The 26,818-nt window shown below is 42.9% G+C and overlaps 2 protein-coding genes across 6 annotated transcripts in view; both read left to right on the top strand.

Moving 5' to 3' along the window:
- Positions 1-18,430, top strand: part of celsr1a (cadherin EGF LAG seven-pass G-type receptor 1a) — a 63,992-nt gene extending 45,562 nt beyond the window's left edge. For 2 of the 3 annotated variants that reach the window (XM_053863213.1, XM_053863211.1), the window contains 30 exons: positions 650-807; positions 1,371-1,534; positions 2,015-2,140; positions 4,090-4,256; positions 4,390-4,575; positions 4,651-4,764; positions 4,834-5,008; positions 5,124-5,265; positions 7,066-7,186; positions 7,254-7,437; positions 8,023-8,124; positions 8,219-8,313; positions 8,436-8,645; positions 8,711-8,894; positions 9,681-9,824; positions 9,894-10,077; positions 10,751-10,918; positions 10,994-11,120; positions 11,185-11,385; positions 13,050-13,224; positions 13,424-13,536; positions 13,674-13,753; positions 14,298-14,424; positions 14,498-14,623; positions 14,930-15,066; positions 16,097-16,197; positions 16,265-16,408; positions 16,833-17,090; positions 17,162-17,534; positions 17,883-18,430. In XM_053863213.1, the coding sequence (XP_053719188.1) occupies positions 650-807; positions 1,371-1,534; positions 2,015-2,140; positions 4,090-4,256; positions 4,390-4,575; positions 4,651-4,764; positions 4,834-5,008; positions 5,124-5,265; positions 7,066-7,186; positions 7,254-7,437; positions 8,023-8,124; positions 8,219-8,313; positions 8,436-8,645; positions 8,711-8,894; positions 9,681-9,824; positions 9,894-10,077; positions 10,751-10,918; positions 10,994-11,120; positions 11,185-11,385; positions 13,050-13,224; positions 13,424-13,536; positions 13,674-13,753; positions 14,298-14,424; positions 14,498-14,623; positions 14,930-15,066; positions 16,097-16,197; positions 16,265-16,408; positions 16,833-17,090; positions 17,162-17,534; positions 17,883-17,907 (4,611 nt within the window). In that variant the 3' untranslated portion in view covers positions 17,908-18,430. The remainder of the gene's footprint in view (positions 1-649; positions 808-1,370; positions 1,535-2,014; positions 2,141-4,089; positions 4,257-4,389; positions 4,576-4,650; positions 4,765-4,833; positions 5,009-5,123; positions 5,266-7,065; positions 7,187-7,253; positions 7,438-8,022; positions 8,125-8,218; positions 8,314-8,435; positions 8,646-8,710; positions 8,895-9,680; positions 9,825-9,893; positions 10,078-10,750; positions 10,919-10,993; positions 11,121-11,184; positions 11,386-13,049; positions 13,225-13,423; positions 13,537-13,673; positions 13,754-14,297; positions 14,425-14,497; positions 14,624-14,929; positions 15,067-16,096; positions 16,198-16,264; positions 16,409-16,832; positions 17,091-17,161; positions 17,535-17,882) is intronic. The other variant, XM_053863212.1, reaches the window with a different exon arrangement.
- A 2,701-nt stretch (positions 18,431-21,131) lies between these two features.
- The window catches only part of gramd4a (GRAM domain containing 4a), a 37,226-nt gene continuing 31,539 nt past the window's right edge, over positions 21,132-26,818 (top strand). For 2 of the 3 annotated variants that reach the window (XM_053862011.1, XM_053862010.1), the window contains exon 1: positions 21,132-21,472. In XM_053862011.1, coding sequence (XP_053717986.1) covers positions 21,444-21,472 — 29 coding nt within the window. In that variant the 5' untranslated portion in view covers positions 21,132-21,443. Of the gene's footprint in view, positions 21,473-21,805; positions 21,906-26,818 lie in introns of those variants that run through there. The other variant, XM_053862013.1, reaches the window with a different exon arrangement.

Raw genomic sequence — 26,818 nt, 5'->3', positions numbered from 1 at the left:
TGATCCAGATTTTCTGCGAGGAGCCTTGATGGAGGCTTTATCCAACTTTGTCATTGTGAGGTGTTAGCAAGCAAACAATGGCACTTCTTGTTGTCTCCGCTCACACGGTTTGTGTTGTGCTCCAGCGGTCTCGTGTCTGATCGTGGAAATCATCAGACTGCACTTTTATTTGCTGGTTTGGTTAAAACCAGCTGCTATTGAGGGGAACAATTTTCCCAGGACGCTAGAAAGGAGGGAAAGACTTGCTTAGCCACATGCTAAGTGAATGTCAGTGTCAGTGTCTGCTGAATAATAAACCGTTAAGTTCAATAAAAAAAGAGTGAAACATTGATATATTGAACAGTTACTTCGTGGAAAAGTGGTTAATAATACAAATTTCAAGTTGGAATATCGACATAATCTGCTGATCAACAGTGAGTTGCCAGCTCAAAAATAAACTCGCTGTTTTCTACACTGTCTAGTTAAAGATTTATATATATTTTTTTATATTAAAGTGGACACTTCATTTACACATCATTCATTTACATAAAAACTAAGTTCCAAAATAAATGATTGATCAGAGTGATTGCTTGTTGCAAAACATGCTCTGTCTGTGTCCAGTCGGATACAGTATTTTCATTTGTTTACATGATGGAATCTCTGCTTTCAGCCAAACATCGGACGACTCGGCATCCCACACGGACCGTCCGGTGAGAAGGTGGCTGTGGTGGCAGTGGATGACTGCGACATCTCCATGGCAATACGTTTTGGAAAACAGATTGGAAACTACTCCTGCGCCGCTCAAGGAAGCCAGACAGGACTGAAGAAGTAGGATTGTTACACTTTATATTTATACAAAGTTTGAACTGTAAATTAGACTGTGGTCATGTTTAATAAGCAGTTTATAAAGCTTAATAATTCAACTAATAATTATTACAGAATGACAGATGAAAGCGCGTGTGGCGAGTATTTAAAAGATTTATGATGTAACTCAAGAACCGTCTCTTTGAAGAACTCACTCTCACTGGTATTTGTGCCTGAAGCAGAAACAAAACTATTGCAGATCACACGTCTTCTGTTTATGGTTCAAAGATGGGTTTCAATGTATAGAAGATTTATCTCAAGATTTGCCCCACCAAGTCTAATCTCCCAGCACTAGCGACGGCTGTAACAACTTCTTGGTGCTGTGTTGCATCACATTAATACTCGCAAAGCTGGTTGATGTTTAGATCATAATCAGCTCCCACCATGACCCAGTTTGTGGTACAGGTCACGGCGACGGCGGCACTTGTGACTAGGTTTAAGTTTCACCTCAGACAACCTTGTTTAAGGTTCAAACGTGAATGAAAATGAGAGATGTTATACGCTGCTCTTCCCTGCTGTGTTTCCAGGTCACTAGATCTAACTGGACCACTGTTGCTGGGCGGTGTTCCCAACCTGCCTGAAGACTTTCCGGTCCGCAACAGGGACTTTGTGGGCTGCATGAGGAACCTGAGCATTGACAGTCGGCCTGTTGACATGGGTAGCTTCATCGCTAACAACGGCACCAGCGCAGGTTTGTGGCCGCTTTAATGATTCCAGTTGTTGCCAAGTTCTGATTTGAAATCACAGGCTAGTAAGCATGCAGTAATTTCATAATTTGTTGTGGCTATTTTGTAAGGTTGTTTGAGTCAGAACTGAGTTAAATTGCTGTTATCTGTTCCGGCCTTTCGCAACTAAGCTAGCTAGTGTGAAAGAAGCTGGCGAATAGTGGTGTTCACAAGTAGTTGTTTGTTGGAGCATCTGAGGTGGAAGGTATAGTAAATGTGTTTTTATTGGCGCCTAAACCATAAATAGAGTTCAGGGCTGGCAAGCAAGATTGTAACCCACTGGAAAAGCATGACTCATGAAAAAACAACAGGTGGTTTTGAAAAGGCGAAATGACGACCACAATGTCTTCAGTTACAAGCTAGTCATTGTTATGTTAACGCTATCTAACTAATGACATTAGCAGTCTCGTATGTTGTTGCTGAACTATGACTGTTTTCCTCTTAAGGTTGTCCTGCAAAAATAAACTTCTGCACACCAGGTGTGTGTCAGAATGGTGGCGTTTGTGTGAGCAAGTGGAACACCTATGGTTGCGACTGCCCGACCGGTTATGGAGGCAAGAACTGCGAACAAGGTGAGCCCCCGCTGCTTGTATTGTTATACATTGTGAGTCTCTTTGTAGCAGCCAATGATTACAATATTTTGAAATCACATGACCACATCAGTCATAACATTGCTAACACCTGTATAATACACACTTAAATATTGATGAACGCATTAAAACCTATAGCTCTTATCAAGATCTGGCTACAAAAAAAAACTTTGAATGTGAAAACTACTGGTTTAGACAAGGTCCACTCTCATTTGAGGTCTTGGTGTGGCGAGAGGCAACATGACCTCTTCGTTTGCGTTCATTTAATGGCCATTCATCAGACATCTCAGTTTTCGAGGGCATTACGCCAACAGAAGCGTCGCAACTTGATGAACTGGTCTTCGTTGGTTAAAGTGTGTTAGAAAGTCTCAGAAGCTCATGTGTTTTTCTTTACTCATCCCATCTCAACTTCCTCCTAAAAAGAGATGAGTCGTATTCTTCCTGCGGGGCAAATTTCCCGGACAATTGCGAAGAGCTCTCATCTTCTAGGTAGCACCCTGAGTCCATGCCAGGACGCAGATCCTGTATCTGAACTGGGCCTGGGATCACAGTGATGGTTTTGGCTGATCTGTTGCTTGTTGACACTTTTGGTTTGAGGCTCAGCAAACCCAGAAACAAGATCTTTGTTGTGACTGTGTTCATCAATGACTGCTAGAGCTGAAAGTCCCATCATGGACTCGGTATTTAAAAAACAGACACTTTGTGATTTTACTCCTGTAATTTCACTTATTTGGATAGAGGCCACATGCTTCAATGATTTCTTTCAGATGTTTATCATCAGTTGAACAAGTCTCTGGCTGAGAGGATTAATATTTGAATGCCCAACCCATTCCCATATGGACAGTATCATCCTATCCTTACGCTGCCGTGCCATGTATCTGTTAGGGAGAGCGCTAGTCCTGTCAAAATGAGTTTAATATGCCTTGGTCTGTTAAACCCCATGACTTCACATGTATCCAGGACGCACAAATACGCACAAAGGTGGAAACCTTTGAAACTAGCCAGAACTCATCCCACCTTAACCAGGTCATACCCATGCCTTCGTCCTATCATCCCTTTCTCCATCTTCCTCTCAATATCACTAATCATTTGTCAGGGTTGAGTCACTGATGACACACCCGTGTTTGACTTGTTCTACCATGTGACCTCCATGTATTAAGACACAAACAAACTCTATCCTGAGGGATGATGACACTGAACTTCAGGTTTGTGCCTCCTTCACCCTGCTCTTTGTCCAAGTTCACAGAGTTTTGCCGACTAACTTTAAGGAGTTTGTGTGGCTTTGACACATCTCAGAGTAATTTGAGATTAAAATATGGTTTAATGGAATTAATCTCCCAGCAGGTTTTTTTTATATGTCTAGTTAGTGTTAGTTTATCCTTCTAAAACATTCTTAATGAATTGTATTTGATCTTGTTGCTCAAATATCTGCGATTGTGCTTTGGGAAGCCTAATCTTCTCAAAGCAGTCCGACTCAAACCAGGAACAAACATGCCCTTTGTCTCATAATTACAGCATGTGTGAGTGTGTGTTGTTGAAATATGTGCCTTGGGGACTACAGAACATTGAGGGTATATGTGGTTGATTACACGGCAGGAAGCAGAGGGTGTACGTCCCGCTGAAAGATCAGACCGCTGCAGCGTGCAAGTATTTGCTTGTGCGTCTTTGTCGACACGCGCATGAGCCTCAAACGCATGTGTCACGCTTTCTGTGGATTTAAGTGGGATTTTAGGAAACGAATCCAAACCATGCTTGTATGTAAGAGTTGCGGTAATCCACTGCCATTGAGTTGGAATTACATCATAAAAAGGTAAATAATTTTAGTCACATTGAGGGAAAGGCGTGTGTTGCAAATGTAAATACAGGAGACAATTTAAGGAGTGGCCTGTCAAAGTCTTAAACTGCCAATTCTTTTCTGTCCACGTATTTAGTGATGCCATCGCCGCAGTTCTTCGACGGCCAGGCGCTAGTGTCTTGGAGCGAACCTGATGTAACAGTTGCTATACCATGGTATATGGGACTCATGTTCAGGACAAGGCAACCAGCTGGTACCCTGTTGCAAGCCAGTGCCGGTCATTCCTCAACCATCAACCTCATGGTAAGTGAAGCTGCTAAGGTATCAAAAGGTATCAACATGCCCATTGCAGAAGTAGCCAGATAAAAAAATATTGGTATATTAGTGGTAACATCTCTGACAGTATAAACCACGCACTTGGTTTTGTCTCCACCAGGTGAGTGACCAACAGGTTCGCATGGAGGTTTCGATGCAGCAAAAGCTGGTCGCGACACTCAGCTTTCCCCAAGTTCGGGTCAATGACGGAGAGTGGCATCACCTACTGGTTGAACTGAGAAGCATCAAAGAAGGCAAGGATATCCAATACATTGCATCCGTTTCGCTGGACTACGACATGTACAAGGTACGAGCCAGAAAGTGAATTCACAGCTGTTGTCATGAGAGTCGTTTTCTTCAATCCGATTCATTTGTCGCTCAGAAGTCTGTGGAGATTGGTAATGACCTTCCAGGGTTAAAGCTGAAGACTCTGTATGTCGGAGGTTTGCCTGGTAAGGGGAACCATGTCAAAAGGGGGTTCGTTGGATGCATACAGGTCAGTACATTGGAGTGGTTTGATTGACGTCTTGAAGTCAGACATGGTAAAATCGTTGACTTTCTTCAGGGTGTTCGCATGGGAGAGACATCCACGAACGTGGCCAATGTAAACATGGCTCAGGGGTTGAAGATCCGAGTGGAAGAAGGCTGTGACGTGGCTGACCCATGTGATTCCAACATTTGCCCTGAACATAGCCACTGTAGCGACGACTGGACGACCCACACGTGTGTCTGCGACCCTGGTAACACCCAAAGTCTTCTGATAAATTTGATTGATTGTTTCACTTTATTAATTCCACAAAGGGAAAGTACTGTACCCAAGCAATGTTTTACTTCAAACTCCATTTGTCCTTGCAGGTTACTTTGGAAGGGAGTGTGTGGATGCTTGTAAACTCAACCCTTGCGAACACGTGTCTTCCTGCGTGCACAAGCCCAGCTCCTCTCACGGCTACACGTGCGAATGTGGACAGAACTACTACGGCCAGTACTGCGAAAACAAGTGAGTGGCTGATGAGGCAACTCATTTCAAATAGCTAAATATCTGAAGGTGTCCCGCAATGGAAGCACAACTTGCCCAGCGCTCCAAGAGTTACTGACATAGCGCAACTAGTGCTGGCAATTAGCACTTGTGGGGGAGAAAAAAGTAAACCACTGCAACAGTCACACAGGAGAGCCTGTTCCATAGTGGTCGATAGTCCCTCGATTCCTAAACTGAGGTGGTGTTGCTTCTCCAACAAGCACTGGGCCATTACACTGAAGCATCCTGCTGGAACTGTTGCACTTGAAGTTGTGGCTCTTGTACTTCATTGTTAGGCACAAACACCAGTCATGGATAGTTAAAAATGTTACATGAGAAAAGGCCAGCATTGATCTCGCCTATGGCAGCTAACCCATAGTAAGCTGTCCCAGTAAAGTTGGGGTTTGTATTTAAGTGAATGGACAACTGGATATCTGCCGGCAGACGGGAGATTGGGGGATGCCATTTTTTGTCTGTAATATAGACAATTCCGACACACCTGAACATGCCATCTGCATGAGTTCAAGAAACATAGGTCTGAATGAATGAATGAATGAAAAAAAATCAGCGAAACACGCAGAGAACATGCATCAGGCGAAAAAAGAAACATATTTCCTGTTTTGTTTTTTTTTTTGTTCAGCTCCAGCAGGTAGCGCAAGTACCTCAATCTTCAGTGGTTTGAAGTGGACAAAAAGTATGTCTCACTCAAGAGGACCTTAGGACAAAAGATACATATTTATATTTGAAATTTGAAAAAAATAACAGGCTTTTCAATTAAAATGCAATATGCAATATATCTAATGTAAAACCCATTATAATAATTGTCTTCCTACCTGTCAAAACAAACTGTTTTGATGTGTTAAGTTAAATGTTGACAATGTTGGTTTTAAATGAGACTTGTGAAATAGCCAAATTCAAAGGCGACTCAAAGAATGCATTTGTGTGTTTTCACAACTTTTCCACTTGCTCCAATATTATGGTTGGATGGAGGGGAACTTCCTGAGTCCCTGCTGCTACTCAGCTACAGGAGTGTAAATGTAAGAAAAAAAGACAGAGGAGGTGGGAGTCGAACACAAGCCTTGACTCTTAGGCATGCATCATTTCCTGTCTCCTGGAGGATGTGGGATTTCCTCTTCACGCTTGACGGATCCTCCAAAGGTGTTTAGTCTCAGTAGCCACCTCACATTGCACTATCTCAGATATGAGATCTAGACAATCGGGTTTTGTGTTGGATTCGTCACATTTGATGGCTGTCTAGAAGGAATTGAGGAAGTGTATTTTAGATTACGATGGTTTATTGAAGCGCTCGCTTAACTGATCATGACGTCTAAATCTGTGAACATTGCTTGATACCAAAGAATGGCGGAGCAAAGTCCGTGTTTGTGATGAATATTGTTAAGGACATTGCAAAAAATATCACGATTGAATTATGATGTTAGTAATGGTTGAATTGTTTCGCTTCATATGACATTCCAATAGAGTTATTTTTATATAAAGAAGCATGTCATACTCAGATAAAAGGTTTACCTTATAGCCATCTACAATGTTATTATGATATGGCAGATGATTATCATGCCTTTGCTCACAAGGCTTTAGAATTCTAGTAACGGTTCTTTGACCGCTATACTGAGGAACACACGGATGCATATTCATTGCGTTTGTTTTACATTTAAATTGGTGTGAAGTTCTTAACAAATGGTATAACAATACACACACCAGTCAGCTGTAACATAATGACCATATGACACAAGTAAATCTTGTTGTTTCTCTCCCAAAAAACAGGGTGGAGAAGCCATGTCCTCAGGGTTGGTGGGGTAGTCCTGTGTGTGGACCGTGCAACTGTGCCACCAGTCAAGGGTTTCATAAGGACTGCAACAAGACCACCGGTGAATGTCGCTGCAAGGTATAGACACTTTGAGGTTATTTCTTCATCAAAAACCTTCTTCACTCATGATGGAATTGTCCTGAAGGACAATCACTACCGACCGGAAGGGGAGGACACTTGCTACCCCTGCGACTGCTTCTCTGTGGGCTCTGAGTCTCGGACCTGTGACCCGGTCACTGGCCAGTGCCCCTGCAAAGGCGGAGTCATCGGGCGCCAGTGTAACCGTTGTGATAACCCGTTCGCTGAAGTCACTGCCACAGGATGTGAAGGTAATCCTCATAATGCTAACTTTTGGAGGCAAAGTGGCTGTCCATGCCCATCGCCATGACAACCAACACAAAAAGGAGGTTTACATTCATGGTGATTCGATGAACATTTGAGGGGGTTACATTCACAAGTTCCCCGCAGATGAATCGGTGTTGTCAAAGACAGACAAACGCTGCAGCTCACGTCCACTGGTTCTACAGTTGAGCTGACTTCATGCCTTTGTTGGCGTCCAGTCGAGCAGAAGAGGCAAGTCGGACGCTTTGGCAGTGGGACAGAAGACGCACAATGCAGTTGTGATGAATGGACGACAAACAACACAAAGAAAGTTCTCAGCGTTCTGACCTCGTATGAATCTTCACACAGTCCTAGGACGTGCTCTGACTTGCGATGGCTCCAAGTCCATTGATCACTTTTGACTGAGCGTGAAAATGATAGGATGGAAGTGGCAGCCAGACGCATGGATCTCGAAGGAGTTCCAAAATCTTTCTGCAGTTTAACTAGCCTTATAAACACAACTTCAAATGTTAGTAGTAGACTGACTTTGATTGTGGGGTTAATGTGTGACATTTGACTTTCTTTTCCCACAGTGGTTTACGAAAACTGTCCAAAAGCCTTCGACTCTGGTATCTGGTGGCCCAAGACCAAGTTTGGACGTCCTGCCGCCATGAACTGTCCAAAGGGATCCATCGGTAAGTTAACTTGCTAGCTCGCTGTAAACTACAGTATATTTATTTAGTGTTGTGTCGAACCTTGTGCTGACCGTTATCATTGTGTTCATTTCAGGCACAGCCATCCGTCACTGCAGCAATGACAAAGGCTGGTTGACGCCGGAACTTTTCAACTGCACCACTGCAAGCTTCGCACCTCTCAAGAAACTGGTGAGGAAATTGTGCTTGGAGCGCTAACCAAACACCTGCAGCTTGAACCTCTGAGACGTCCGCTAATCCTGGGATTGACCTTCTTTTATCTCATTCTGCATCTCTTTGTCGTCCCTCTTCAGAATGAGGAGCTGCACCGCGACAGTAGTCGGATGGACAGTGAGCGCTCCAAGGCCATTGTGCGTTTGCTACAGAGCGCCACCAACACCACTACTCATTACTACGGCAATGATGTGAAGACGGCGGCACAGCTGCTTAACCAGGTGCTTTCGTACGAAAGCAGGCAGGCAGGGTTCAACCTCAGCGCCACGAAGGACGCAGAGTTCAACGAGGTAAACACGATGATTGTTTTGGAATTCTCCGCTGGATGTGGGTTTCATCCGGTATCATTCTCCAGAACCTGGTACGAGCTGGAAGTGCTATTCTGGATCCAGAGATGAAGGAGCATTGGGAGCAGATCCAGAAGACGGGTGGCGGCACAGCACATCTGCTACGCAACTTCGAGGACTATGCTAACACACTGGCGCAGAATGTTCGGAAGACTTACCTGAAACCATTCACCATCGTCACGGAAAACATGAGTGAGTAACAGCAGGGATCGAAAATGATTTTAAACTGTTCATTTCATTTTTTGACATTTATTGTTTTAAATTCTTTCATTTTTTAAAAATGTATATATTTTTTATTTTCTTTTATTTGATGACCCCATTTTGTTTTTATTTAATACTGTTTTCACCCCACTGTTTTTATGATTTTGTTTTTTAGTCTTGGTTTTGTCTGATTTTTTTAAATTTCCAAATTTTATGTATGAATTTCCCTTTGCTGTTTTTCTTAATCTAGATGTTTTCCCCTGTTTTTGTTTTTTTTCTTCATAAAAATCAAATCTGTTCATTAACACAACTCTTTTTTTTCTTAATTAAAATTTTTTTTTTTTTTGTATTTTAGTATTTTTCCTTGGTTTTCAGTAGGATGCAGCAGTTTTTCCCAAAATGAGTAGTGTACGAGCATTTGCCTTTGAGTACTCACCAACACCAAATACTTTTATTAAACATTAACTTGTTTTTTTCCCCCCATAAATTATTTTATTTCAACAACATTCCTCAGTTTTTCTTAGACATGGGTGACGGACTTAGGTTTCACTGCAGCACAAACTCAAATTTTACGAAATTATCATAAACTGATATTCACAAACTGCTTGCTATGTATTTACTGGCATCTGTCTTTAGTATCTACCGGTATCAAGTTTTCAGTATCTTGTTTGTGATTATTTAAATCACTTTCTTCTAGGTGGTGCTGGTCCACATGGTTAAAATGAAACTGATACTTTTAATGTAGCTCTCAAAATCCGTTCATCTTCTCTGTTCCAGTCATCACTGTGGACTATCTGGACATGTCAGACCCTGAAAGGGCTTCCTTCCCGCACTTCCAAGACATCCATGAGGAATATCCAAGAGAGCTTGGCTCTTCCGTGCACTTCCCTGAATTTAACTTACAATCCCTGGGACACAAAGGTTGGTGACCGAAGCTGCCTTATGATATAATCTTCTGCCCGTCTCTGACTTTCTTCTGACCTATCACAGAAGAACCAACTCTCGCACCCGAAGCTCAGACTGATCCACCTCCACCGGAGGAGCAAACACTGGCTGACAGGAAGCGGCGCCACCTAGAACAAGTGGCTCACATGCCTGTTGCTGTCGTTATCGTGTACAAATCCCTCGGAGAGCTGCTACCGGAGAGATACGACCCCGACAGGAGAAGCCTGCGGTATGTAGGACAACAACACTGAAGTCTAAAGGCGTGCGTTGACTCACAGAATGAAATATTATCTTGGAGAGAAACACGAACACACTCTGTCTGAACTCTCTCCTGACTTAATGTTGTGCATATAAATCAATAGTTCTGAGGAAGGCTGGGATTAATTCTGCACATTTCATCTTCAGTGTGAATAGTTGTCAGAAAAAGAGTGTGTTTTTGGAAGCAGACCAACGAAAATATGTTCAAGGAGGTAAAAAGATTTGTATAGTCTTCAGCTGTAGACCGATAACACATTCTATGACTTTGGTACTTCTGCTGGAGGCCAGCAGCTGCGTGAACAAAATGTCTCTGTGACACTTGTGTCAAGAGTCGCTGTCCCTGCAGCAACAGGCTAGTGTACTGAGATGGTTGTCAGTGTTGCCTAATGCCATTCTGGGAATGCTTCGACCGGATCCTTGTCTTGCTGGAACAGGTGAAAGGTGGGGGTCACCCAGTCCATCAGAGAGCACAGAAACACAGGAAACCACTGGGACAGTGTTATCACTTAACCTCTATGTTTTTAGACTGTGAGAACAAACCAGAGTGCGTAAAGGAAGTTAACCTTGACTCAGCTCTAGCTTTCACCTCTAACACCTTCAATTTTTTGTCTTTTTATATGCCAATCTTCTGCTTTTATTTGTAGTGTCCCAAATCGGCCAGTCATCAACACGGCCATTGTTAGCACCACTGTGCACAGCGAGGGGACTCCACTACCCCACATCCTAGACCCGCCCATCACCCTGGAGTACACCCTGCTGGAGACCAAGGAAAGGACCAAACCTGTCTGCGTGTTCTGGAACCACTCGCTCGCGTATGTGACGGTTCAAATGATGAAGAGAAGCATCTGAATTTGCCTTACCAAATATGTTGTGATCACCGTCTGAAGGATTGGTGGGACGGGTGGCTGGTCCTCTAAAGGCTGCGAGGTGCTTCACCGGAACGTCACTCACATTTCCTGTCAGTGCAACCACATGACCAGCTTTGCTGTGCTCATGGATATCTCCAAGAGAGAGGTAGACTGCAAAACCTCTCCATGTGGCTTCATTCAGACGTGTAACCATGATCGTCTCCCTCCAGCACAACGACGTCTTGCCTCTGAAAATCGTCACCTACGCGACTGTGTCCGTCTCCCTCTTCCTCCTCCTCCTCACATTCATCTTGCTGTGCCTGCTGCGGCGACTCAGCTCCAACCTGCACGTCATCCACAGGAACCTGGTGGCAGCGCTTCTGTTCTCGGAGCTGGTCTTTCTGCTGGGAATCAACCAGACAGAGAATCCGGTGAGATATGACTCTGGAGAGTTGCTGCTTGTCAGTGCAAATGGTGAATCAGAAATCTGTGGTTATATTGCTGCACTTGAACGGGATGATGTCCTGTGTGTTCTGATACTGAGAAAAGTTGGCTCACGTTTCAGCCCCCATAAGAGTAACATTGCTCATTTACTGCCTTCAAGCAATGAGGTAATCTGGGAGCAGTCCCTCGTAGCATTGCTATTCCTCATGCTATGACTCCAACTGATGTTACACTTGAGTACAGGGATGTTTCAAATCTTAAAACACATAGCAAAGGCATCATTCATGATATGTTGCCTAATTTATGTGACGTGTGAAAGCAGTGGCTGAATCCAAAAATGCAATTACCATGTCACCATGAAGCCACACCATCTATTAACCCAAACCCAAACCCAAAGATGCTGACTTGTGCAACACTATTAGGGGTTAGTATGTACGCATCAACATGAACTGTATACGCAAAAGACACTAACAAACAAGCTGACACACATGCAGGCTGCTAGTTGAAACATGCAACGACTCTAGTCGCCCTCGGGCCAGCTGGCAAACCCAGGGCTTGTCTGCGGTTCTCCAAAACATGAATCAGTTAATATCTTCTTCAGAGAAGAGGTGGATGTTTCTGTTTGTGGCAGAAAATGGAACTTCTATATTCACCTCATCAGTTGAGTGAAAACAACATTCACTTTCTACAGCTTTATATACATATTAGCTCTTATTTTAATTTCAGTTTGTCTTGTACCGCCAACAAGCAGAAGTCCTTGTATGACTTTCATCCCTTACTATGCTTGGGATGTTGTGATCTGGACCAATGCTGCGTTCCAGTTCCTTGTTACTGGGAAGAGTTATTCTCACGCACGCCTTGTGTGGAGACAAGCAACTCCATTTGCAAACAGTAACCTCGCAGGATGAAGAGGAAACAGAAAACATCTCCTTCCTGTTTACATTCGAGGAAGCCATCGTGGATTTCAAACTCAGGGTGGTGAGAATTCTCCTACCTTCCGACTGAGAAAATCTTAGATCAGGTAGATGAGGAAAATAACAATACATGCAGTACGTTGTGTTTCTTAGCTGTAGCCATTAGCACACTGCTATTGCCCGACCTCTTTCTCCATGTCAGTGGGTTTTTTGTTTTTCGCAAAGTAGACGGTTCTCCAGTACTGCTCGATTATATATGAGTATATGAGTGGTTCAGTGATGAGTTGTGCATTAATTTCCAACACAACTGGACTTTCGAGCAATGGAGGAACATGTTCTTGACGCCTTTAGTAATGGAACTGAGAACGACTCACCATGCATTTGCTCCTATCTATATAATATTCTGACTGAAATACATGGACTTTGACTCAGCAAAAAGCCATTTGATATTCAGATTTGACTCAGTAGCTTTTGCACTCCTGGCTTAGGTGTAACCTCACATGTGCGTGTTGGATCTGTGGAATTCTCCCGGCAAGCGCTGCAGGCCATCTGTGGGAAGATTTATAACTCTGTCAAAATAGTCTCCGCTTCCCTCTGATCTCCTAGCTCATGAAACAGAACGAGCAAAATACAGTCGGAACATTCTTGGACACATTCCTCTGCAGCTGAGCGGAGGAGATCAAGAAACATGATGAATGGAGGAGCTGAAATTGATCCTTACTTCTTTTATCCTTCAGTTTGTGTGCACCGTCATCGCCATCCTCCTGCACTACTTCTACATGTGCACCTTTGCCTGGATGTTTGTGGAGGGTCTCCACATCTACCGCATGTTGACTGAGCTGCGAAACATCAACCACGGACATATGAGGTTCTACTATGCCATCGGGTGGGGCATCCCCGCCATTATCACTGGTGAGACCCCAACTCAGTCCAGATCAGCTGTCACATAAAATAGATTGACATTACAATAACTTGGTGGTACTAAAAATTAGCCAATACAAAGTAACAGGGCATGAGACAGGGAAGTTATATTGAAAAAATATATTTTGAAATAGTGATGACTGATTTACCACCTGAACAATGGTCTTTAATTTTTCTCCTCCATCTTCAGGTTTGGCCGTCGGTCTGGATCCTCAAGGTTATGGGAACCCAGATTTCTGCTGGCTGTCGGTTCATGACACGCTTATCTGGAGCTTCGCTGGTCCAATTTTTGTTGTTGTCCTGGTAGGTGTACAAAATACTATTGTGCCCAAGAACAGAGTTAGTTGCAATCCAAACTAAAATATTAAACAAGTAATGTGAGTGCGCTTTCAAAAAGTATTGTTAAAACACTTAGACCTACATTCTTTTCTTTCCTTAAGGTGAACATTGTGATCTTCATTCTGGCTGCCAAAGCTTCTTGTGGTCGCAGGCAGAAGGCGATGGAGAAATCTGGAGCCATGTGAGTTTCTTATTTAGTATTTTACATAATTGAAGCATGTTATTGAAACATAATTGAAGTCGCTATACAGCTATTTGATTTGACTTCTTTTAGGGGGTTTAATCGCTCACTAGTTATATAAAAGTGGAAAAAAAGTGCTAATATGGGTTAGCGTTGTCACACTCATCGTGGCAGTGTTGTAGTAGTAATAGTGGCTGCAGCCTCTCTGCAAGACGGTCGCAGGGTAATCAAACCCTCCAACTCTCTCAAGGTTTGGCTTGAACCTAGGTCTTTTCTATGTGTAGTTTTGGTGTTCTTCCTTTGCATTATGTTTTTTTTCCCCATGATTTCTTGCAGTTGTCCAAAAACATACAGAAGTTATGTGATGATTCTTCATAGTCCAATGGTGTCTATGGTTGTCTGTCTTCATGTGTTCTGTGATCGACCATTGACCTGTCCAATAAGTAGCTGGGATGGACTCTAGCCTATGTGACGCCATGAAGGGAATAACTGGATGGAGATGAATGAATGAATTACATTTTTCCTATTTCTTCATGTTTTTCAGTCCTGCTTTACGTATGGCCTTCATCCTACTGCTGCTCATCAGCGCTACCTGGCTGCTTGGCCTGATGGCAGTCAATAGTAATGTGATGACCTTCCACTACCTATTTGCTATCTTCAGCTGTCTTCAGGTAACACACACACTTTCAAACTCTTTCTTGTGTTCTTTAAATGGATTCTTCAATTTGTTTTTATTTGCTTCAGGGAGTCTTCATCTTCTTCTTCCACATCATCTTCAACAAGGATGTGAGGAAGAACCTGAAGAATGTCTTTACAGGGAAAAAGACCATGGCAGAGGAGACGGCAGCGACACGGGCGTCTCTGCTCACCGTGAGTTATCGAGCATTTTTACTCTCAAATAGCAGATATAAATAAAACTGAATAATCACTAGAGTTTAATCTACCAACCTACAATTATTATCACTATATGATAAACAATTTCTGAACTGGCTGACCATGGCATGGGTCAGATTACCAACTCCATTCTCTGGTTGACTCAGCAAGGTTAGCCACGGCAGTGCTCTGTGGCCTTCCTCGCACAAGATGGACTGGTTTTGTGTGTTCTTGTTGTTAATGTTAATGTCTTCCCACCCTCACTATGTGTCTCACTATGTGGGTTCACCTCTCCATCCTCAGCGCTCGCTCAACTGTAACAACACGTACACAGAAGACGGCCCACTGTACCGCTCTGGCATTGGGGAGTCCACTGTGTCCCTGGACAGCACCATCAGGTCAGCCAAGAGTCGCAGCAGCTACCTGGCATACACACTCAGGTACAACATGCTAACTCCCTGCATGGCTGCTTCCACCACTGTGTATGTGTGTGTGTGTGTGCTTCTGTTTGTGGGTCTTTTAGTCCTGTTGGCTGGTTGGTCACCCGTGCATGTCTGCTTATTGACCTACTCTGCTACTGACAAAGAAAGCATGAGCACATAGAAGCTGACACTGTGGTTTTTCTCAAATGTGTTCAACCAAAATAGCATGGATGTTTCTCAAGCTGTTTGGTACTGTGGCAGCATGAGTGTGTGTGTGTGTTTTGCTGGCGCACGGCTTTTTACATGCAATTTACAGTCAGCTTCACAACAGAAACCAAGGCACATCATCTGCATATTTGTTTCGTGTGAAATCCTATGCCATGTTTTGTTCAGTAGACTCAGGTTCAAGAAAAGGCTATGGACCCTGCTTCGTTGCACATTCTAACTAAAGGCACTTTTTCAATGAGACTATGGACCTTCATCCAGCTTTGGGACTCTTTCTACAAAATATTGGGGGGCACTTCCCACATCTTTGGTTCGACAGAATTAAGGGAAAGATCTGAGACAGTTTGCTGTGCTGTACAGCACAAGAATATTCCTGCTGCGCCCTTAAAAAAACCCTTGAAACCATGTATGTATTGTAGTTCGGAACTGCCGCTGTGTGTCATGTTCAGGTGCCTGATGATTACAGATGGGTTTCCTCACGGTGGTGTCACATCCATCCGCTGGCTCAGTTAAACTTGGTCTGGACTCATAAAGCTGTCAATCAGAACAGAGACTGACTCACTGCTGGCGAGTCATGTGACCATTCCCTTACTTTTCACACAGACTCGTCGATTACATGTCGTGTAGTTTTTCAGGTGAATTCTGCCGACAGACTTTCTATTTTTAGAAGATTTGCTTTGTCAGACATCATGACAGAACGTCTGGGGTTTCAGCTGCTCTCTTCACAAGTTCAGACTCGATCTTAAACCCCATGTTATCTCCACCTCTGCTTTCCACTTCCCACCCTTCCCTCTTCCTTCCTCCCCTTTCTATCTATGTGCAGGGAGGAGTCAGGCCTGAAACCAGGCGGCTCATCGGGGACCGCAAAAGGACACACAGACCTGGATGGACCGCTCTTCCATCGCAACGGCACTAAAGCGGATGGTATGTCAGATGGTTCAGAAATCTCATTTGAATTTGAACATTTTAAAATGGTGAATGTTTTGCGCAGATTCAGACTCAGACAGCGAGCTGTCAGTGGACGATCACAGCTCATCGTACGCGTCTTCACACTCCTCGGACAGTGAGGACGATGACCTCGACATCAAACCCAAATGGAACAATGAGAGACAGCCAATCCACAGCACTCCAAAAGGTATAATTGTATTTATTTCTGTCCTTAGCTTCCAAAGACCCCTGGCAGGGGGCAAATATATTGTTTATTGCATGTAGAAAATGTAGTCAGTATTTTTTCGTGTGGTCTGGAGTTAATAATAAAATTTAATAATAATAAATAATATGATAATGTTATAAAAAAATCTAATAATAGTAGAATTGAATGTAGATTCATGATGGAATATAATAAGAAGAGATTAAGTAATTTAAAAAAATTAAAAGCTTTAGCAAAAATGGAAATGACTAATTGGAAATGGAAAAACATTTCTGTACATAAAAAAGCTTACAATGAGACAAGGGATAAGAGGGTACAACAAAAATAGATAAATGAAGATACACGTATTAGTCATGCAATTTTAGAAGATAAATATGTAAATTAATCCTTTCAGTTCTTTCTTCTCTAGTGGAATCGGTGTCCAATCACGTGAAGCCCTACTGGCCGACAGACGCCACTACAGCCAGTGACAGTGAGGACCCCGGCGGCATTGAACGGCTGCGAGTGGAGACCAAAGTCAATGTGGAGCTGCACTCAGACAACAAGCTCAACCACACGGGGGAGTCAGAGAGGGCGCCGTCACTGGACCGGGACAAACAAACCCCAGTTAAAGACTCTACGTCGACAGGTTTGCCGAACAGCAACCATCAGCCGGAGCAAAGGAAAGGTGAGCAGGGGGCCTGAGTTTCTATCTTGTTCCGGGGGAGTGACTCTTCACTAACTCCCTGTTTGTTTCAGGAATCCTAAAGAACAAAATCAGTTACCCACCGCCTCTAAACGACAAGAACATGAAGAACCGCCTGAGGGAGAAGCTGAGCGACTACAACTCCCCCACCATCACATCGCCCCCGCCCATCAACATCAGCACCTCCTCACCGCCCCCATCCGTTAACATCATGACCTCCTCGTCGCCACCTCCATCAGTGACGTACAATGATGGCGGTCGCGCCGGCAACCACGCCAACAGCACATTTATTAAACCACCGGTAGCTCCGCGGCCGCAGCTCCCTGTCGGGTCGGCACCAGCCGGAATCTACCGGGACACTAACGGTGGAGTAGCAATGCACTTGAAGTCGGGGAACGTCAACGGAGGCAATGAGTCAGACTCAGAGTGAGTAGATTCTGATGTTCACTTGAAAATGTAAATGATCGATTAACAACTGACTAACTTAATGGCAAAATGCACGTCTGCTACAAGTTGTAAAGGGAAAAAACACATTCGTAGTCGTAGTGTTTTGTCATGCTGACTGCCTGACATGACCTGATGGGTATACAGGTCCAGGTCTGAGAGGTAGTCTGCAGGACCAAGGGAGTAAACTAACTACATAGCATTATGTTTGATAAAGTCAAAGGTTGATCTTATACTTCTGCATGTTGGACCTTAACCCCATATGACAACCCTCACTCACTCATATCTCTCGCATGTCTTCTCCTTTTGTCCTCCTCTGTTTGCTAACAGTGGCAGTAATGAGACCTCCATCTGACTTACCAGGAAAACCCAGACCAGCCTGCCGCTGTGAGTGGGACTTCCTTCTCTCTGTGGAGAGCAGTATTACTGTTGCAGACGCTTGAGCTGCCCAGAGTTGTTGAGAAAAAAAAGGGATCGTGCCAAAACTGTACGAGGGATCAGGACGGCGAGTCAGACCATGAAGAAACTTCCTGAATGTAGAACTCTCACTGTGCCCTCGGACTTTTGGGACACTTCACATGCATTTCGTGGAACTGTGTAGATAATACATATTTCACCCTGGATTGAGGCCTTAAACACAAGAACTGCTGCCGTGGCCTTTTTGAGTGACAATGAATGTGCCTGAAGAAGCACGATGAAGCCAACTCAATATCCCATGATGCCTTTCTGCCACCAGATTATCCTCAGTGTTTTGTCCCTGTTTGTAAATCTGTTTTTTTTTAAGCCAGACACTGGAAATGTTTTTTGTAACATAATGTATATTTATTTTTTATTGTTTAAAAACACTGGAGAGAAGAAATAAGAGATTGTGAGATTAAAGATGATGAATTTTTAAAACATGTTGTGTCTTCTTCACTTGTTGAAAAGAAAAAAATGATTAGCCTGAATGTGTATATTATCACATATATATGTCGCAAGTCCCAAATCGTCAAAAAGAACTGTCCTAATTAAACACGGTTATTATGTAGCCAGGGACAGAACTGAACCAGATGTTATGTGAGCAAAGCCAGTCTTGATCCGAGTGTGTTGACTGATATCAGGTCGGTGAAAAATGAGATGCCAGGATCCGTTTACACTCAATTGTGGTAGTCTCGTTGCCATGGAGACAGTCCTCGACACGTACAGTTCTGAAACTCTTTTTCAGTCTTACTCTCCATCTCACCTGTGCTGGAGCCACATACTATGAGTATTAAATAGGAGACACTGGTGTCATGTAAATGTCAGGTCAGCTGTGGTTAAGATCTTAACTCGGGAGTGTGTATTAAAAAAGAGCAATTTGTTGCTGTTTGGGGAAACTTTGGATTCATTGAGGAGGTGGTCTCAAAGTCCATGGTACGACTGGCTGAAACTACGCACAGAAAATGTGACAGTACTTCGAATGCCAATTCATTTAGCAAGAGAACTGCAGTGGATTAATGGCGCCATCTGCTGGTAGAACGTGGCCACCACAGCAGGAGAGCGTCTAGGTGAAATGACTATTGTTTTGGCTTCTTAATAAAACCACCTATTCATTAAGAAAATCAGAAGACTGTAGTTAATTCCTCTTCTTTCTAAATCGCAAAATGACAGATTCGTATATGACAATAAGCTGTCACAATTCTGATGGAGCTTGCTGGATTATTAGCATCAAAGTATAGAAAAATTAAATGACCGTATAACAACCGCAATATCTGTGTTAAATTGCCATCGTGACAGGTTGTTTATATATGCAACATGTGTATTAAAGTTATGTTTTTGTAACTCGTGTTGAGTCATGCCGTACAGCACTACATACCACAGAGGAAGTTAAACCTGGTCAGTTTTCTGAGCTGATCGACCTGCTCGGATTGTGGGTTTTGGAATGGGTCAAGCTTCGATTGCCACTAGTGGGAGTCATATCAGCCCGAGGTAGTCTCAGTAGTTGCTACAGATCAACATCGCCAGAATGATGCATCTTTATTTTACGCACTGTTTCGTTAACTACTTAAGGGAAAGTGCATATTTCCCACTGAGAGTGATGCACCCACATCCCGTCATGGTTCACCCTCTCTCCTCTGCCTCCAACAAATGGGTCCTTCAGTTGCATAAGAAGGTCGATGTTGTGCAACCTTGGAGAAAATTGCTGGTATGTGATTAAAAACGTCATCACAGGATTTCAAGTGGAGCACAGAGCAAGGATTTGGGAATTCTCTGGATATTTGCTGGAAGTCATCTGTGGCGTGTGTGTGTGTGTGTGCATGCTGGTGTGTGAGAGTGGCTCGCCCACAGGGTGGTTCAGGGGAATCCTGTCGAAGAGCATTAGTCCCTTATTTGTTGTGCAATCCCTGCTGACTACCCTCAGAGCTCTGCTGCTGTGGAGTTTAAACGTTCAGCTTGATCCTCTGATGATACCGAAATGATTTCCAGCAGCTGTTTCATCCTAAAATCCACTTTGAGTCACTAGTCTGCTCTCCTGTGGAACAGCAACCTGACAACAGCTTGAGTTTTGCCTTCTCAGTGGAATTAAAGAAAAAATACGGTGCCAAAAATGATTATTTATACTCCTGTACTAGTTTAGGATTGAAGTCCAAATGTTTTTGAAGACAAGGTTGAGAACACATGATACCAAAATAACCTAAATAACTGGGTTTCTTGACAGAGTGTGTCCCCACTTGACTGGCAGTCAGAAGAAATTAATTTAATTTCAGCGGGTTCTTCGGATGCAGACTCACTCTCTTGTTCATGTTCATCACCCGACCAATAAAAAGAAGCAGCTCCATCTCAAACTGGGCACTGAACTGTCCTTATGTCCTCTACAGGTCAACATGGAATAAGTGACACTTATTTGCTTAAACAAATGTGACCTGCTCCACTTCGGCCGCGATGGAAACATTGCTGGAAACTTTTTCTCTTTACCAGCTCGCCTTCTGGCTCTTCAGCAACTTCACTCGTCTGCTGTATCAACACACTGAACGATGGAAAGGTGAGCTGATGACATTATTGGAAATATGTATATAACTGTTTACATCCAACCCACAAAGGCATGTAATCTGGCTCAAAATGAAATTCATTACGAACAAGCCACGGTACACTGAGATATGAAAATAAAAGTTATTTGTAAAATGTAGTTATATATATATAAATGGGGATTGCACCTTTTATAAGTGGCACTTGTGTGACATAGAAATGCTATCGTTATCTTACCATTTGTAAGTAATACAGTGATTTATTTTTCAACGTTTTCTTTTGTTTTGAAAACTATACCTCGTGAATAATTCCATTTTGAAAAACACAAATGAACAACTCGATACATTCTAAATATAACGAATATGATTTTTTTTGTGTCACATTGCAAACATTCAGGTATCAAAGATGACTGTATTCTTTACGGAATCAAATCAGGACACCCGTTTTATTTTATTACTCCTCGCTTGTTTCCATAAAATGATTGTGAAAGTGCTGTACTATTCGCTTTGCGGCCGCAGGGCGGTGGTATAGTCGCGGGTCGTTTCCCCCCGCGTCTTGTCTGTGAGGTATCAGTCAAACCAGGCGGCCCCTTTAAGAACCATCAGCGGCCACTGACGACTCTCCTCGGCCCAGCTCCTTGCCTGATTCTGGGTGTTAAACGAGAGACACGACGGCGACGGTGAACTCGTGAGCTGTGGGACTCCGCTCTCGTCGCTTCTGACCCTGGATTACCCTTCGTTCCTCCTGCGTGTCGTTTAACCGCCGAAGCGGCGTCAGGAACTAGTCGGAGCCCGGAAATTCGCGGACGTCGCGGGGATGGATGGAGCGAGGGAGCTGCCTACATCCTGGCGCTAAACTGGAGCAGCAGGTGTAACCGACGGATAAAACTACAGACAACCTCTGTTCATGAAACTTTGCTACGATTTACGTGCTGGGTAAGAGACACATCATCTCAATAGTGCTTTCTCCTTCATGTACGTCCAATTTCAATCTTGTCAATCACGCTGTTTGTAATTGCGCGTCCTCCGTTCCACACGTCTTTTCTCCCGTCATCTAGAATAAGAGGTGAAATTGCAACCTTTAACGTTAAGACAAAATAGCAGTGTAAACGTTTAGCGGAGAGATCACGACCGTTCGTGATGTATTAGGGCCTGTTGTTGTGAAGAAGGGTGTCATCTGTCAATACTTTCTTTCCGCTCGCCAGCGATGTCTTTCCCTGGAGATACAGCCTCCGACTTCATGGAGCATAAAGCAGTTGCTTGGTCACGGAAGGCTGCGACCGAACTTCGGAGCAACTAGTTGCAGGTTGCAAGATAACTTTCAGATAAAGGGATTCAGTTGAAGTGATTCGCCCCATCTTTTGGATTCGTGAGTTTGAACCTTAGTTACTGTGTTTCCACATTCAGTCCTGCTGACGACCTTTAAACCCACCTCCCTGATCGAGAGGTGACGGTTCAAACTCGTGACTCGGCTCGTCTCCACCTCTGGTTTTTGGCTGGGAACTGACGTGTCTCTAGTTTGGTTTTGACTTGACACTTGTCATCATCACCTCGGACTGTTCTGTCAAGATGTCTTGGCGCTCATATCGAACGTAAATATCTCACGTCATTGGCTTTTGACTTGACTTTAGCCCTGTTGTCTTGAACTTTGTTGTCTTGAATTTTTAGCTTAAATATTGCCAACTTTAGACAATTTCCTGATGTCTTGGAACTACATTTTCGATAGTTCGACACCTGTTTGAAGTGAAGTTGTTGCAACTTTTGTAACTTATGATTCATTATGTGTTCTCTGGTGATGGAGGTATTCTGATGTGTGGTTGGACCCATGTTTTCGATGGTTGATTTTGGAAGACTCAATTGGCTGCCCAGGACTTGAGACGATTCTATGATGACTATTTGCTTGACCTGTGGCAGTGCATGGACCTTCATTTAGGTTCCTTTGTCACCAGTCATGGCATCAGACCATTTCTCTTTATGTTGGAATGTAATCTTTGCAATCCAATTTGTATTTTCTTTTCAACAACTATGAAGACTTGTTTATCTGGTGGATTGGGTCCAGTCTCTACAGAGCCCTGGAAGTGACATGCATGTGTTTATTTATTTTGGATGTGACATGAATGACTTTATTTATTTATTTTTGCCCGAGATAACAGTTATCTGCCACATGTATTATTTTGAGTAGAAGCCACTTGATCAGTGTGTTGCTGTCGGCAATATTCTGACTTGCAGACAGTGAATGACAACAGTTACGAAGCCATGGGAGACATAGTGGTTACACGAAGTAATCGTTTTTTGTTTTTTGTTATCTCAAGATAAAAATGATCTTGACTGTTATCTCAGGCTAAAAAAAAAGAAAGTCATGCATGTCACATAAAAAAAAAAATAAATAAACACACGCATGTCACTTCCAGGGCTCCATAAGTCTCTGTGTTCTGCTGACAGTTCGTTTCTCAAATATGTTTTATTGTCTTTTTTAATTTGGGTTGCATTTGAGAGTCTGACTATTCTCCTGTATTCTTCCTGTTTTAGTGTACATCATAACCAGAGATGATTCTGTTGTAATGAAAGATTTTTACTTTTACTAATAATGAATCTCAACGAAGGAGTGGCTTGAGTTGATATGTGGCATAGCTGTTTTCGTTTTGACTAGTCTTCATCAAACATCTTTTATCTCAAGACTCTTCTGCTTTGAATTTTTGAGTTTTTCTTTAAGACCGTTCTGGTGTTGATGACTTGATGCCTAGCTAAGGTCTATTTTGTGTTGACACAAGGCCTGAGAGAACGTACTTGTCAAGTTTGTGTGTCGGCTTTTCATCTGAAAGTCAGTGACCTTGCTTTTCCATATGAAGCGTTACCTACTCCATTGTTTCTTTTGTGGATTTTTATATTTTTATAAGTTGACCTGATCCACATGAAACCATCTTTTTTCATTTTTCCAATCTTTGATAGAACTTGGGCTTTCACGCTACAGGCTTGGACCAAAGTCCGTTCCACTAAACAATCAGAGATGTGAACGCAAACCAGCCTTTGAACACAGACTCCCTCAAGTGGTGTAACCTTTTTTTTAAAATTATTATTATTCCTTGCTTTTTGTCTCACTATTTGTCATAGACTATAAACATCATGAGCTCAAGTTATATTTAAAAACAAAATCAACTCAAAATGTAATTTCAACTTGATGTCACAGCAGACGTCCTCTGTTGTTGGACTGGGGTCGTGGTCAGACTCTAAACACAACCTGGGTTCATGCTCCATGCCATGTGGAGTGACCAGGGTCTAGTTTCCTGCTCCCGGGTTGATGTGGTCCGGTCGACCTCACTTCGACACTGGGTGATATTAAACTTTTGTCCGGTGAAACCCAATCTCTATTGTCTGGGGGTTTGATAGAGAGGTCAGATGGTTCACTCAAATATTGAGCGACTAAAGTGGAAGTGTGACTGGGTTAGGATTGTTTCTTGTCGGTTTTAGATTTTCTTTTGATCACTGAATCGTGTAAAGACTCCTCCAGTCATAAAGAAACTTAATTTATAGACTACATTTTAAGAAATTTGTCTGCATCATTTTTTGATTAAAAAAACAAAAAAAACAAACGTTTTTTTTTGTGTGTGAGAGAGACATCCTTACAGACATGCAACAGCTGACATGAGGATTGGTGAAACTTTTTTCTTTATTATTATTATTATTATCATTATTATAGTGGGCAATTTCACAATATAAGATCATGAACTATGCGAACATGTTGGTGATCTGCTAAAGTGAGGAGCTCGTATAGATCGTCTTTGGCATGTTATACAAACTGCCTCTGCTGGTGCTTGTGCATGTCATCCGTCTGTATCAGATGTGTGTTTGTACACACTCACCAACTAACAATTATTTTATATTTTAGACATTTGATTGCTTTGCCTTTACTTGTTGATCGGATAGTTTGTCTACAATGATATACAGAGTTGTATATTGTATACTGTATCCGCTCTGTGCGAGAGATTCTAACCTGCAGGTTTGGAGTTTATATGGCTTTTAAAGCTGCAGTGAGCTGTTTGACAGCAGTTGTCAGCAGAGGTGGGCTATAGGTTTCCTCTTGACCAATCACAGCAGAGTCGGCGTGGGTGGGAGCTCAAGATTTCAGCCAGCAAGAAGGTGATGCACATTTTCAAATGTAAATAGTAGAGATGCGGTGAATGGAAAATTTGAGGCCAAAGCCGAATATTACCAGATACTGAATATCCAATGTGGTTCAGTTTTTAACTTAAAATCGTTTTTTTTTTTTTTTTTTTTTTTTTTTAAATGTATATTGCATAAATAGTAAGGTGGTCGAGATCCGCCAAAGACAAACAGGCCCATGTACATAAGACATCCCACTATTGTGGAAACGGAAAGGAAGCAAACGCTCCCTAAAGTCATGAAAGGTCTTTGTTATTGTCAACTAGGAGATGAAAGTGCCCACAGTGTGTTCACTCTTGACCCATGACTTGCATCAGGGCCTTGCATCCACCGTCTTTATGAACTTATCAGCTAGGAGTTCAAACGCTAAAAATAATCAAATTACTATCAGCGGGGATAATCACATTTCCCGGCTGACATCACATGACCGCTACAACGACAAGTATGGACAAACATCCTGATAGAGACTGTGTCCTATAGGTTGTGTAACACCACTAACTCCGTCCACCACACACACGCCCACAGAGTGACCCATGACTGTCTCGCTCTATAGGAAAAGACGTTGGCTCTAACACACCGTGCAGTGTTGCACGTCAGCCATGCATGAAAAGATTTAGGTGGTGGGGGTTTTAAGATGCACTCACTCATACTTGTACAGTACGAGCTTCGCTCACACAAATGGGACATTTTCTGGGACATTGAGGCAGCAGGTTTTCTACCAGGCGGCTCCACAATGATCAGTTGTTCCATGTTTCTGTCAGGCACAATAGTCACTGTCCAACTTTCCAGATGTGTTTCTAAAATATTCCTGTCACCTAGTTGACAAGAGAATTTTACAGCTGATAATAAGGTACTTTTTGGATGCGCTGCCACTGCTCTGTTTAGGTTCAAAGCTTCCGGAGACTCTGGATTGTTACGGCTAACTCTGCAGTCATGGAGTTTCTGTTTGTGGTTTATCTGCAGGTGGGCTTTTCTCTGCCTCAGTCTGCATCTTAAATAGAAGAAAACATGTTTCACTTTTGCGCTGCTAGCTTTGGCCAACGGCCAACATTAGTCTGCTGAACTTCTTTTATCTGTTCTCTCTGGTTTGGAATTTGACAAAATTACTCATCCTAACTTTGTCTGCCTTCCACAATATTTTCACTATTTTTTGTCCACACCACACCACATCATTAGCTTGCAGCAAACCAGAAACATTCCTGCCTATCCTCACAGCACTTTCGCCGTAATTAGGCAACAAATCTGGTTGACTCACTTTGACTCAGTGCGGCACAGTGGCTCCATTTTTTTTTCCAGAATATCCGCATACACCTTCAATATTTGAGACTTGTTTTTGTGAACAACTGTATCTGTGAATACAGCTGTATTTTGTTTTTTAAAAATAAAGTAAATGAGGCTGTAAATAGACTTACAATTTAGAGAACAGAACAAAGCGACAACTCTTTAATAAAGAACTCATTTTAACTTTTTCTTTTAACTCTTCCTACATTGCTATAATATGTATGCAATAACACAATCTTAAGGAAGGCAAATGCTTGTTCTGTTCCCCCTCAGCCAAAAACTCCTTCATCCTTTACAACAATATTTAGCCACGGTAAAAAACTCGCCTGTCCATGGTGCTGTTTACAGTGCACTGCATCATCGCTCCCATAATCTTTTGCAGGTTACGTGACCAAGCTTTTGTGACGTCAGCTCCAATCAGAACTGTGGGCATAAGGAAGCGATCAAGTGTTTCCTTCACACTTAAGGATATATCAAGGTGACATTTCATCTTGCTGACTCTGTATCTAGCTCTATATAGGTCTAATAAAGGCCATCAAATCTGATCTAAACATGGAAAAGCATTGTAGCGACTTGTCAATGTTTTCTCACCGGCAGGGTCAAACACTGTAAAAACATGTGACATCAAGAGGTGGCCCTCAGACCCACGTCCCCAGTGCAGTACTGTAGCTCGTGAGATGTTGTTCATCTGTGAATACACTGGACTGTCCATTTCAAATCAAATATCTTTTCCTTGAAGTTTATCCGTATTAAATATAATTTCTTTCCAGAGTAGTTTCCCCAACAGATCCGGTGGCGGTATGTACTTTGCTCCTTTCCCATGCTGATGTCGTGAGAGAG

This window comes from Synchiropus splendidus, chromosome 4 (assembly GCF_027744825.2).
Source record: "Synchiropus splendidus isolate RoL2022-P1 chromosome 4, RoL_Sspl_1.0, whole genome shotgun sequence".
NCBI lineage: Eukaryota > Metazoa > Chordata > Actinopteri > Syngnathiformes > Callionymidae > Synchiropus > Synchiropus splendidus.
Note: the sequence above shows the minus strand (reverse complement) of the source record. Positions and strands in the feature narration are given on the sequence as shown.